This window comes from Corylus avellana, chromosome 10, assembly GCF_965113065.1.
Source record: "Corylus avellana chromosome 10, dhCorAvel1.hap1.2, whole genome shotgun sequence".
Taxonomy (NCBI): domain Eukaryota; kingdom Viridiplantae; phylum Streptophyta; class Magnoliopsida; order Fagales; family Betulaceae; genus Corylus; species Corylus avellana.
In genome coordinates, this window is record NC_142499.1 from 18,643,547 (window position 1) to 18,655,788 (window position 12,242).

A 12,242-nucleotide genomic window follows, 5' to 3' on the forward strand; every position below is an offset into this window, starting at 1 on the left:
CAAAATTATCATTAGATCAAAATTTAAGTATACTTCATTTAAAATTTAATAATAATCTTAAAAATTACATCAATTTTAAAAACATAAAAAAAAAATAATGCCGAACAATACTTTAAGTAAAAACCTGACAAAGTTTAATATCTGCATTAATATGACAGAGATTGACAAGAAACGAGGCTGCCCTAATTCAATTCTCTGCATCAGCATCACTATATCTTTACATCTTTACCATTTTTTACAGTAACCGCAATTACGTAGATGAATTGGGGACTTTAACACAGCACTGAATCATTCACTCTGTTAGGTCTCCCCAAAAGAAGCTCTTCTGCTGTGGAACTAGTACAGTGCTGGGCAATAGGGCTATATAAAACCGGACACGCGTACGGATAGGTGATTCAGTTCCATTAACACTCCACTGTACCCAGGTTGCTGTCATTTTTAAAATGACTAAAATACCCACTCCCTCTCAAATCTCTCTGCTATTTCTCCGAATTTTTTTTTTTTTGGGATCTGCGCTTTATAAATTTGAGGACCACCTGGTCCTTTTTTCCTTTCCGAGGAACACCCCCAAGCTTGTTCTGCATTTTTGTTCTTTCTCGTCTCCACTAACCGGAAGAGGCAAAGAGAGAGACCCACACGTCAAATTGTGATTTCCATCACTCTCTCTCTTACTAGAAAGGTAAAAAGAAAGCTCGATCGATTTTTCAATCTCACGCGCACACTTTGATCTTTTCCTGTCTTGATTATGTCATTCTTTTACCGCTAATGTGCCTTAAACCCATCCCCTAATTAGCAATGTCGTTGACCCCTGTTTCCGACAAACATTATAGTGTTTTTGATTGCTTCATTGCCCCGCTTTTTCTTATGAACTCTGTTTTTTCTGTTTTCCTTTTGATTGTCTCTGTTTTGTTTTCTGTTACTGTATGTTATTCTTGTTCATCTGCGCCAAACGGTTGCCCAAAACCTTTCCGATTCTTGGTCCTTTCTGTGGTGTATATTTCACTTCCAATTCATTGTTCCTGACACTGTAAAATATTCATATCCGGGTTTTTGATCGATCTGCTTTCTTAGTTGTCGATTATGAAGCTACTCCGCATCGAAGAAAGTCGAAAAGGTGAGCTTTTTGAAATGGGTTAATCGAGATTTGATTAAAGATCTAGAAAGAAAAAAGCCATGGCTTTTGGTTCTCTAATCCTTCATCTTCCACTCTGTCTTCCTCTCTGTAAAGGGAAAAACTGGTGCTTCTAAAGAAAAGAAAAAATTCCTCTCCAAAAGGATGTACCTGGCCTCTTCTTTCTCGCATATAATATTAATATTTTTATTTTCTTTGATTTAATTAAATTTTTTTTTTTTTTTTTCCCCTTTGTTGTTTCTCTCAGAAGCTGTCTCCGTTTACCCTGCAACTGGGTCTTTTATATTGCCGTTGAATCCTCCATTTGACGCCAATAATATCGTCTAAATAACTATATATTTTGTTTTTTCTCAAAATAATAATGGAAAAAAAAAAAGTACCCCCTTGATGTTTGATTAATCGCTCACTGTTTTTCTTGGAGACTTTCGAGTATTCAACTTAATTTTTTTCATGGAAAATATCTTGCCGGATAGATTCGGATAAAGCTTACCCTCTACATTAATTGCTTCCTCCACGTTTCAGAGGCTGTTTCCTGATTGGCGACTGTGATTGGACTCCGTTTCGATTTCAGTGATTTGACGGTGGAACAATGGGAGCTGAGCGCAGGAAGATCTCCAAGGTACGGAATTGATCTTTATATGTAATTTGTTCTCGGCCGATATATCGGCTTATTGAAAACCCATATCGTTTAATGTCGCAGTCTTCGTGGCCGAGAACTGTGGTGAGAAAATGGCTCAATATACAGAGCGGAGGGGACGAGTTTTACTCCGACTCTTACACTATAAAAGGTAAACATTTTCGGATTTAATTTTATTTTTGGTATTAATTTTGAGTTTCGGTCTCGGATTAAGAAGGTTCTTGCTATTTCGGGACCAGAAAAACCTGATCGACGGCGGAGCTGCCCGGACCAGGACCGCTACATCGTCGTACCGGAAGATTTCTCAGGTATTTTACTGTGTATTGGCACTGTAGTTTCCCTTCCTACTGCTGCGGCCTTTTACCGTCTATTCGTTACGTACTGTCCTCTGTTCTGACGGCTCCACTAATATGATTGGACATCGGGGAAAGGGGAATGAGTTTGGGATCATCGGGAACACTAGGCTCCCCCTTGATTCTAGTTGGGCCCCGTCTGGTTAGTTGGGGACAAGTAGGGGCTTCGTGCCACGTGGACGGTTGAATGGACGTGCGGTGTTGTAAAACACAGTAGCATCAATCGAAGTCAAGGCTGGAGAAGGCAATAAGTACACTATGAAAGGGTTTGAGGAGAGAGAACATAGCGTTTTTTTGTGTTTTTGTTTTGTGCTATAATTTTTAATATCTATCATCTTTGCATTAGAATGTACTTTTGAAGGATGATTTGTTTTTATCTATTGTCGATGCTCTAAGGCTCTTTTGATTTCAAGAATAGATTTTCATAAGAATACCTTCCAACCGCTATAAGAATGGAAAAAAATAATAAAAATAATATTTAAATGAAGTAGATAAATATTTATAGAATTTAATGTATAAGAGCACTATTTGCAACCTCATCAAAACCATTTTTAGGTTATTTTGGTGAGACAATTTGGTAAAAGTGGTTAAAAACTCTTTTTTAGTCTCACAATTTTAATAAGAAAAAAATGGTGAGTGATCAGTACTCACTATTAATAGTGAGTATTTTTTTTTTTTTTTTATTTGTATTGAATAATTAAAAAATTTCACTCTCTCTCTCCCTTTTTGTTTTTCATTTCTCTCTCATCCTTTAATAGTTAGAGAAAAAATAAACAAATCTTTGAAAAATAATATTTAAATAGAATAGTGAAAGTTGATTGTTAAAATAGTGAGACTGTTAGAGCATTTCTAGCAGCCTTACCAAATTTTACTCACCACAACTCACTTTTTTAGAGTATTCAGAGCAGACTAATTACTTTAACAATTCACTTTCACTATTTCATTTAAATATTATTTTTAAAAAAATTGTTTATTCTTTCTCAAACTTTTATTAAAAATTAGGGTTGAAATTCGATTTTACTAACCGCTTAGGCAATTGAGATTAGCGGTTTTAACTAATAATAGTTAACCATAACCCCTTTTTTACCCCTAACAAAAATGAGTTTTCGAGCTTACCTTGCTAATCCATTAAGAATGCTCTAATGGGGTTCAAATACTTACATGTAAGATCCAAATGAAACTGGGCTGTACTGAGAAACTAAGCGGGGGCAAGAAAGAAGAAACCCATGATAAAGCAATTTTAGCATACCAGCAAAGGATAAACGAAACTAACCCACAGAAATGGGCCAAATCTACTTTCATTGCAAGGGTAGTTGCGTAATCTGAGTCAAAACATTGAAAACAAGGCGGTCTCTAATTCCGGTTGACCATCAAATGTTCATTTTCTATTCTCCCCGTTTCAGTTCCCTCACAACCAACCCATCAATATTTCAATATCCGGGCTCCCAGAAATTTTGAATGACATTTTTGTTTTTTTTGAAAAAAATGTCAAAAAAATATTAAAGGTCAAAAAAAAATATGCAAAGTTTTTTTCTTCAGGAACAAAACTTTTTTCTCTTGATCAAAGTAAAGTTTTGTTTTGTTTTGTGTTTTTTTTTTTTTTCTGAATTTTGAATGACATTTTTGTTTTTTTGACAAAAATTTAAGGCCATTTTTGTCTTTTACGGCTTTGAGGGAAATGTTGACAAAGATGCATTTAAGCCTAAGGTGAACTCGAACGGATATAATTAAATTTCAAAAATTTAAAAAATTTCGACTCTTTCCCTTTGTCCCTCAAGCCCTCTCTCAAAGCTCTCCCCTGTCTCCCTCTCGCCCTCTCTCAGACGCTCTACCTGTGTCCCTCTCGCCCTCTCTCAGACGCTCTACCTGTCTCCCTCTCGCCCTCTCTCAGACGCTCTCCCTGTCTCCCTCTCGCCCTCTCTCAGACGCTCTACCTGTCTCCCTCTCGCCCTCTCTCAGACGCTCTCCCTGTCTCCCTCTCAAAATTTCAGATGGACGAGCAGGTCAGAGACTTCACTCTCTTCTATAAAGACGAGCACGTCGCAGATGACAAGGAGGACGAGCAGGTCGCAGAGGCCTTCACTGTCCTCGACAAGGACGGCGATGGTAACCTTTTTTTTCTCTCTCTCTCTCTCTGTCTCAGTCTCAGCCATCAATTGTTCTATTTAGCTTAGCAATTGTCCTCTCAGTAACAAAAATACGATTTTGGGTTGTTTAGTTTTGATGCAGGATACTGCCACAACTTTTGAAGCCCTCAACTTGTCGCCGCTCTTGCTGAAGGGCCTGTACGCGGAGATGCACTTCAAAAGGCCCAGCAAAATCCAGGGCGTCAGCTTGCCTTTGATCATGGATCCTCCCCACAGAGATTTGGTGGCGCAGGCAGATAATGGGTCTGGTAAGACTGCTTGTTTTGTGCTTGGGATGTTGAGTCGCATTGATCCCGACCTGAAGACTACTCAGGCACTCTGTGTCTGTCCCACACGAGAGCTGGCTATTCAGGTCAGCCTTTGCTCTCGTTATAATTGTAGGATTATCGCTTTATTGACTACAAATCAAAATTAATTAATGCCCTCACTTTTTTTTTTAGTAATTTCTTTGGTCCAATTATCAGAATTCAACCCACAATGTCTGTTTTAATGGCTGTAATAATTTACCATTGGGCATTGGGTGTCTTTCTTGAGTAAAGTCTAAACAGTCTCCTTAAATACTCTTTATATTCACGTGTATATATCTATTCATGTCAACCTTGGGGACTAAATAAAAGTTAGGATTAATGTTACATAATTCAATGACATGTATTTAATCCAATGGCAGGTTTCTCAAAATAATTTAACAAAAGATTATTGAGCGTTGTAATATTAGATGAAATAATTCTTAAGCTTTGATCATCTTAATATTTGAACAGCATGAAGGATAATGGGAAGAGCAAGTCATCCAATGGTACATTTCCTAGATTTGATAATCATTTTAACACAACTGTTTGAAAATTGTTTCAACTTTTATTCTCCTTTGATAATATTTGAAAACTTAATTATAATTAATGATTAACATGGTAATTAAATGCCTGGGGACTCACACCTTAGTTTGTATAGAATTTGTAGTAAACTGTAATACCCATAACATTATTCTTTGCCTTTTGGAACTACCCGTTATTTATCAGTACTGCGCATGTAGACTAATACCTTAGTGTAAATTAAACTCAGAGTAATTCCAACCCGGCCACTAAAATTCAATAAGAAAACTGTCTAGGAAAGCTCAACAAAGAACCAAACACAGCATTTGATGAAATACTTTTGACGGTTATGTCCTTAGTATAATTTAGAAATGATCTGATTTTCTTAAAGTGCATTTTTGAAACTTGAACCAATGGGCTTGTTGAATTTCAAGCTTTTCAACTTGAAAGAATTTATTCTAGTATGATATCCTTGGTTCACATTTTCTGGAGCTCAGATGGTAAACAAGAAGTTTTTGAAATGTATTCATTTGCTTCCTTGTCATACCACTAAACAAATTTTAACTGTATCTATCTGGTAGAACGTGGAAGTTCTTCGGAAGATCGGGCAGTACACAAGTATAACTTCAGAGTGTGCTGTGGCAATGGATAAGAAACATTATGCGCCAATATCGAAACAACCGCCGGTCTCAGCACAAGCAGTCATAGGAACTCCTGGTACAATCAAGAAATGGATGTCAAATAGGAAATTGGACTTGACTGAAATGAAGATTCTTGTTTTTGATGAGGCTGATCACATGCTTGCTGAGGTAGATTTTATCTTGCTGATTATTTTTATATTTGGTGAAATTTGAAGTATTATCATTACATCTAAAAAACTTCATTACTTGATTTTGTTTGTATCTAGATCTTTGGTTTGCTTGGGTAGGCAGATTTATTTGTTTGGGACTATATGGTTAATCTTGTGGTATCATGATTTTTGAACCATTTGGTTGAATTGCTTGTGTCCACTATTACTGCATGTGAAGATTATATATTCTCTATTTGTGTATCATATTCCGAACTTTGAACCATGGCAACCTATAATTGGTTCCAGTTGGTTTAATTCAAGAGAAGATCAGTACTTTGGTCGACTTGCGTGCATGTACTATTACTGTATGTGAAGATTATTTTTCTCTATTTATGTATCATATTTCAAACTTTGAACCGTGGCTACCTGAATTATTCGAGCAGGAATCTCGGACAGTAATTGGTCATTGTCAGTTTAATTCAAGAGCAGATCAGTATTTTGGATCACTAAAGAATTACATAGTGTTTAAAACCAAACTTTGCTTCTTGAAGACAAAGCAGTGCTGGGTGGACATAAAAGGCCTGCATTCACATTCAAATGAGATCAGTAGTTAATCTGTTTTTTTGTAGCAGAAGTATTTATGGGTTCCTGGGAAATTATGCCGGTCTAGCAGAAACCATTAGAGTGCACTAAGCTTGATACTTTGCTGGTTGATCTTGGGTTTAGTTCACTTGCATTTATGGAAATGTTATTCCATTGTCTCAGCACAATATATATTACATTTACAGTTGGGGAAAAGTTTTGGGGTTGGTCATTTTTTTGGCTTGGTGGTGGGGGGGAGGCGATTTAGGGGGATAAGGGGGCTTCGGTTGGATCATAAGGTGCTAGGAAGTGTATTTGCTGGCGGGTACCATGTTTATTGGAACTAATGTAATCATGTTTATTGGTGCTTTTTTATAAAATTTCCTTTACTATTAAAAAAAATGAATACCAATTACATGCATGTTACTTCTTTCAAATGATTATCTGCTTTATTGTTATGGTAATACCTGCATGTGGGTAATTGCTTTAGCTAAATTTAGTATGTAATGTTTTAATCTTTAGGTACATAAAATTGATTATTCAATCTCGTTTTGTTGATGTAGGACGGATTTAAGGACGATTCCTTGAAAATAAAGGAGGAAATTGGAAGACGTAGTTCTCACTGCCAGGTTTGTTCAACTAACGTTTAGTTTAACCACTAATTTTAGATACAGTTCCCTTTATGTGATGCTCAAAATTTCTGCATAGGTGCGGTACCATTGAGAATGAGATCAAAGGTGATTGATGAAAATTATTACCTAAAACTTTAGGGACTTTTTATATGTATATATATATAGACACACACACACACACAGAGTAATGCGTAATATTTTTTCTTTCTTTCCTAGTTTTCGCACTCCACTTGCGGAGGCGCGTGTTAACTCGTATCGTTGGGGGTTAGCCCCGGCTCGTCCATTCCGAGCACTTGGCCTCTACGATGGAGTCTCGCTTCTTGAGACTCCATCATGGAGGCCAAAGCTTTCTTTTTCTCGGTAGAGAAAGGGAAACAAGAGCTGCGTTGAGGAAAGGAGAAAAGGTTTTTTAGGGTTTGTCTTTTTTAGGGCTCTTTTTTTCTTTAATAAAACTTGTTACTTATAAATATATATATATACACACACACACACACACACACACACACAAAGATATTAATTACTTTTAAGTAAAAGATTGCATTAGATCTGCTTCAAACTTATTCATTACTCCTTTTGTTAGGTAGGTTGTAGCTAGATTCAGCATAGGTGTGGTGCATAAGTTCCCACAGAGAATAAAGGATTGAGGGTGTTTTATATATATAGATAGATAGATATTATTTTAAAGTAAAAGGTTGCAAATTATATCTGTTGCAAACTTATTCATTATTTCTTTTGTTGGGTAGGTTGTAGCGAGATTGGAGATTGATATTTGCGATAGTATTCCTCTATAAGTTGCTTTGTATGTAGGTCTGCTTGATAATTTCTCCTTTATTGCTATTCATCCTCAACTAGAGCCGTTGGCCATTCATAAAATCTCCTAATAAAAGGCAGTACATGTTTCTTTATTTACAGGGTTTGTATGACTGTTTCTGTACGATGCGCTGATTAATCGATCATGCACAAAAGATTATGCTATTAGTTATGTTGACATAGATTTACTAGCATATGCAAGTTTCGATTTATCAGATATTTGATTGGTTATCTTGATCAACATATGAGTTTTTTGTCTAATTGAAACAAAAATGGTTGACTTGTTTTGATAACCAATTTGTTTTCAGGTTCTTCTGTTTTGTGCTACGTGTAATGCAAATGTCAAAAAAATTCTTTCAAGGATAGTCGAAGGCTACAATCAACTCTTTGTCAAGAAGGATGAACTGTCTTTAAAGGCTGTGAAGCAGTACAAAGTTCATTGTCCTGATGAACGCACGAAGACTCTTGTGATTAGAGACAGAATATTGGAATTGGGAGAGAACGTGGGGCAGACAATTATATTTGTACTTGGGCGAGATAACGCCATCATGTTGCATAGGGCACTTGCTGACCTTGGTTATGCAGTTACTACCATTCAAGGTGCTATCAGTGCAGAAGACAGAGACAAAATAGTCCAAGAGTTCAAAAAGAGCCTAACTAAAGTTCTTATATCAACGGATCTCCTTTCCCGAGGCTTTGACCAACAACAGGTGCTCCCCCACCCCCACTCCTTTTTCCCAGGAAAAAAAACTCCCTTCAACTCTTCTCTGTTAATATGATGAGGTGCTTTAAATTTAACATGCTGGGAATTTTTTCTGCAGGTCAATCTGGTCATTAACTATGATCTTCCAGTGAAGTATCAAACCTCGGAGCCTGATTATGAGGTGTACTTGCATAGGATGGGAAGGACAGGGCGATTTGGCCGCAAGGGTGAGTTTTTCATGTTTCAGAACTTTGTTTTCTTCACAATTCTTGGCTAGCTTGACTCAAAGCATGATCTTTTAGTTGCAGTCCATTTTATTTGGAGTAATTTTCTGTAAATCACACTTGTGTGTTAATTATCAAACATTCTGTACATTATATATATAGTATGATACTTTGGGTATATTATATATTTTAAGGAGGTTCTAATACAAGTCAGGGAGAGGTTAGCATGCCCTAAACTTGTTTATTGCATGTCCAAGCCGTGTCAGATCAGTATCTAGCCCCAAAACATTATCAAATAATTCAAAACACATTAGAAAGCAAAAACAGTTTTTACATTTATGTCGTATAAAAACGCTATCTTAAACAAAAAACAAAAAACACCACCTTTTCTCTGGAGTGATGGGAGCTAACCAGATCTATTGTACTTTATAGGAGCTGTGTTTAATTTGTTGTGTGGAGATAACGACAAGATGCTCATGTCAAAAATTGAGCATTATTTTGGCTCAAAAGTGGAAGAGGTAACTTGTACTCCCTCTTCCTTTTTATGTTTTTGCTTCTGTAGTTCTAAATTTGTTTTTGCACTATTTTTGCAGGTGAAATCTTGGGAAAGCGAAGAAGATTTCACCGCTGCCCTGAAGGCGGCAAAATTGTTGTGATGATCCAGAGTTTCACTCATAGGGACATTAAGTTCCTAAGATTCATCTAATGACGAGGAGTTTAGATTGATTTGCCATGCTTTAAGGGTGAAAAATGTTGGAGCATCTCAATTCTTCTTGTTGGGGTTTTGTAGAAAGGGGGGGTATATAGTCAGTTTAGAAGTGTAAAGGTAAAGTTTTTGAGGTTGAGAAAGGCTTAAAACCACACAACATTAATATCAATGGTTTTTTCCCTTGCATTGGAGGGTTTTACACATAAACATCTTGGTGTATTGTTACTTGTGGGTTGCTTGATTTTTAATGTCTGCACAAAGGAAAAAAAAAAAAAAAAAAAGGATGGCAAAATGGGATTCAAACAGGTCTTAAAATACCCATTGAAAACAAGACACAAATGTTCTTTTATGCGTAGTTTATCAATACCATCTTAATATGTCTTTAATCCATCAAGTTATTGAGGCAATGGAGACAGAATTTGTCTGCACAAAAGAGGAGCTAGATCCCAGATTCCCAATAAATATGAAAAAGGATCTTTTCCTTGAGGTAATTACAGGCATGTCCAGCACGTACAAATCCCTGTCATGGCGCAGCCGCAGCCCTTGGGCCTGCCTGCCATCCAAATTTCAAAATCCTGCTGTTGCACTTCCTTTCGATCGAGACACTGATCGACTCATCTTTGACATTTGATTTGCTGAACCAAATGTCAGACAAATCAAATCAAAACCCAAATATTTGTCAGTGACCAATTAAGATCGACGGCTGTTAATAAAGGCCCAATCAATGATTGGTTTGTGAACGAAGTCTCAGGCGGCAGCTGGCCGCCACTCCTTCCTAATTTTAAAGTTTTTGTTTTTTAATAGCAGCTTTTAATATCAAATCGAGTGTCTAAAGACATTAATATTGTTTAAAAAATATGTTCTGTCTCTGTTTTCATAAATATATATATATATATATATATATATATATATATATATAAAAAAATTAATTTAAATATTTTTAGATTGAAACGACGTGATCATTAATCAAAAGATTAAAATATAAGATTTTTCTTAAAATGCCGTTCACTTTACATTAAAAATTGACACTAGCAGCAGCGTCCAGCTTCCTCCACCGCTTTGGCTGTCCATTCCGCCTTGCCGTTCATTTTCCTCCCCAATTTGTGGTCTTTGTCAGTTTTTGCAAACGTTCTTAGATCAGCTTTTTTTGAAGTAGATCTATATTTTCGCCGCTGGTCCAAGTCCTATACATGTTATTACACCTTTCCTGGTGCCAATAAGTCCAGTAAACAACATACGTTTTCCCTTCGGTCGGCACGCGACGGTTGTAGTTCAAACGCGCTGGAGCGTGGATCGCGTGAATCTCACACGCTTTTATGTGAGTCTGCTGCTGCTGTTTGTGGTTTTTGTTTGTTTATGTGGTTCTGGTTTCGAGTTGATGACAGATAATTTTTTATGTAAGGGCTTAACGATCACGGCCGATTAAATAAAAACTTTTGTTGTAGGAATATAATCTACCAATGTCTTAGATCTAGTCTGCTATGAGCAGATCTATACCATATATGAAGTTTGTACATGTGTGAGATCGGAGGTCATTGATACGATTTGATTGTTAGATTTTTCGATGTATCTACGACTTTGTAACCACATATGTGATGTAAGAGTTTTATAATCTGTGATGTAATAGCTTTATACTCTGAATCTTTTATAGAATGAGAAAAGATTTACCTATTAAAAAAAAAATGACACAATCTTTAAAGAAAAAAAAAAAAAAAAAAAAAAACTTATTTATTTTCTAAAAAATAAAAAGTATATATATATATAATCTGAAATGTTAACAAAAGTAAGAGTAATGCTATGGAATAACAAAAGTTCCGTAGCTTTTCCGTTTTTTCTTACGTGACTATTTTGGGGCTACTAGCGAGATCTGGCAACCTAACCGTGGCTGATATAAGATTTGGTAGCTTAGTGGTGGCCACTAAAGCCGCTGAATCACTACCATTGTCATTGCCGCCACTGTGGAGCAACATGTTTTTATATTGTTTTTATTTTTGTAAAACACTTTTCAAAATTGTAGCAAATCTATTTTTATTTGTTGATACCAAATCAATTCTTAATTTTTCATTTCTTAAAACTTTTTTCAAAATTCAAAACTATAAATATTTCTCAAATATTTATCAAACGGACCATAATTTTTTTGAATTTTATATGCCTAGTTGTTAGTGTACAAAAGACGATGTTCTTTTGTGCGATTAGAGCATTCTCGTTTGGCTAGTCAAATGTTATTTTGACTAAGCTGGTATGTTAAAAATTGAGCAAAATGAGTTGTATCTGGCTCAACAATATAAAAAAATATTGGGCGAGTATGGTTTGAAAGAAAAATCAACAAAAATTTATGTTATAAAGTAAAGAGAATATAATGCATTCATGAATGAGATTGAGATCCTATACAATTGCATATCCATATTATTTGCAATTTGGGCATGTCAGTGTAATAGGATCCTTGTGAGGCCTACATTTTCAAGCAGATGTTTGAGCAGCTCAAGATCTATTTGGGAAGGTAGGCCCCTAAGAGGACATCTCACAATTACGTAAACAATCTTATGCCTCGTGAAAGCCATTTCTCTCACCTTTTTCATTTTTATCCAAAAAAGTCAGCTAAATATATTTTTTTTTCTTTTTATCTAAAAAATAAAATCATTAACAAACAACTTTTCTCATAAAACACTATCAAAAAAATTAAAACTCATTTCACCTTTATATCTCAACAAAACCGA

The 12,242-nt window shown here is 35.9% G+C and overlaps 1 protein-coding gene and 1 long non-coding RNA gene across 2 annotated transcripts; both read left to right on the forward strand.

Moving 5' to 3' along the window:
* The first annotated feature begins 571 nt into the window (after positions 1–571).
* LOC148583456 (uncharacterized) lies at positions 572–2,429 on the forward strand. Its single transcript, XR_015909312.1, has 4 exons — positions 572–679; positions 1,655–1,751; positions 1,833–1,920; positions 2,009–2,429. It is a non-coding gene; the product is annotated as an uncharacterized LOC148583456 (long non-coding RNA).
* Positions 2,430–3,873: 1,444 nt separating this feature from the next.
* LOC148583457 (DEAD-box ATP-dependent RNA helicase 38-like) lies at positions 3,874–9,798 on the forward strand. Its single transcript, XM_088510939.1, has 8 exons — positions 3,874–4,228; positions 4,341–4,621; positions 5,657–5,884; positions 7,011–7,076; positions 8,198–8,599; positions 8,711–8,819; positions 9,249–9,334; positions 9,410–9,798. Exons 1-8 carry the CDS (start codon positions 4,114–4,116, stop codon positions 9,470–9,472), a joined length of 1,350 nt encoding a protein of 449 aa, XP_088367065.1. The 5' UTR covers positions 3,874–4,113; the 3' UTR covers positions 9,473–9,798.
* Positions 9,799–12,242: the final 2,444 nt, after the last annotated feature.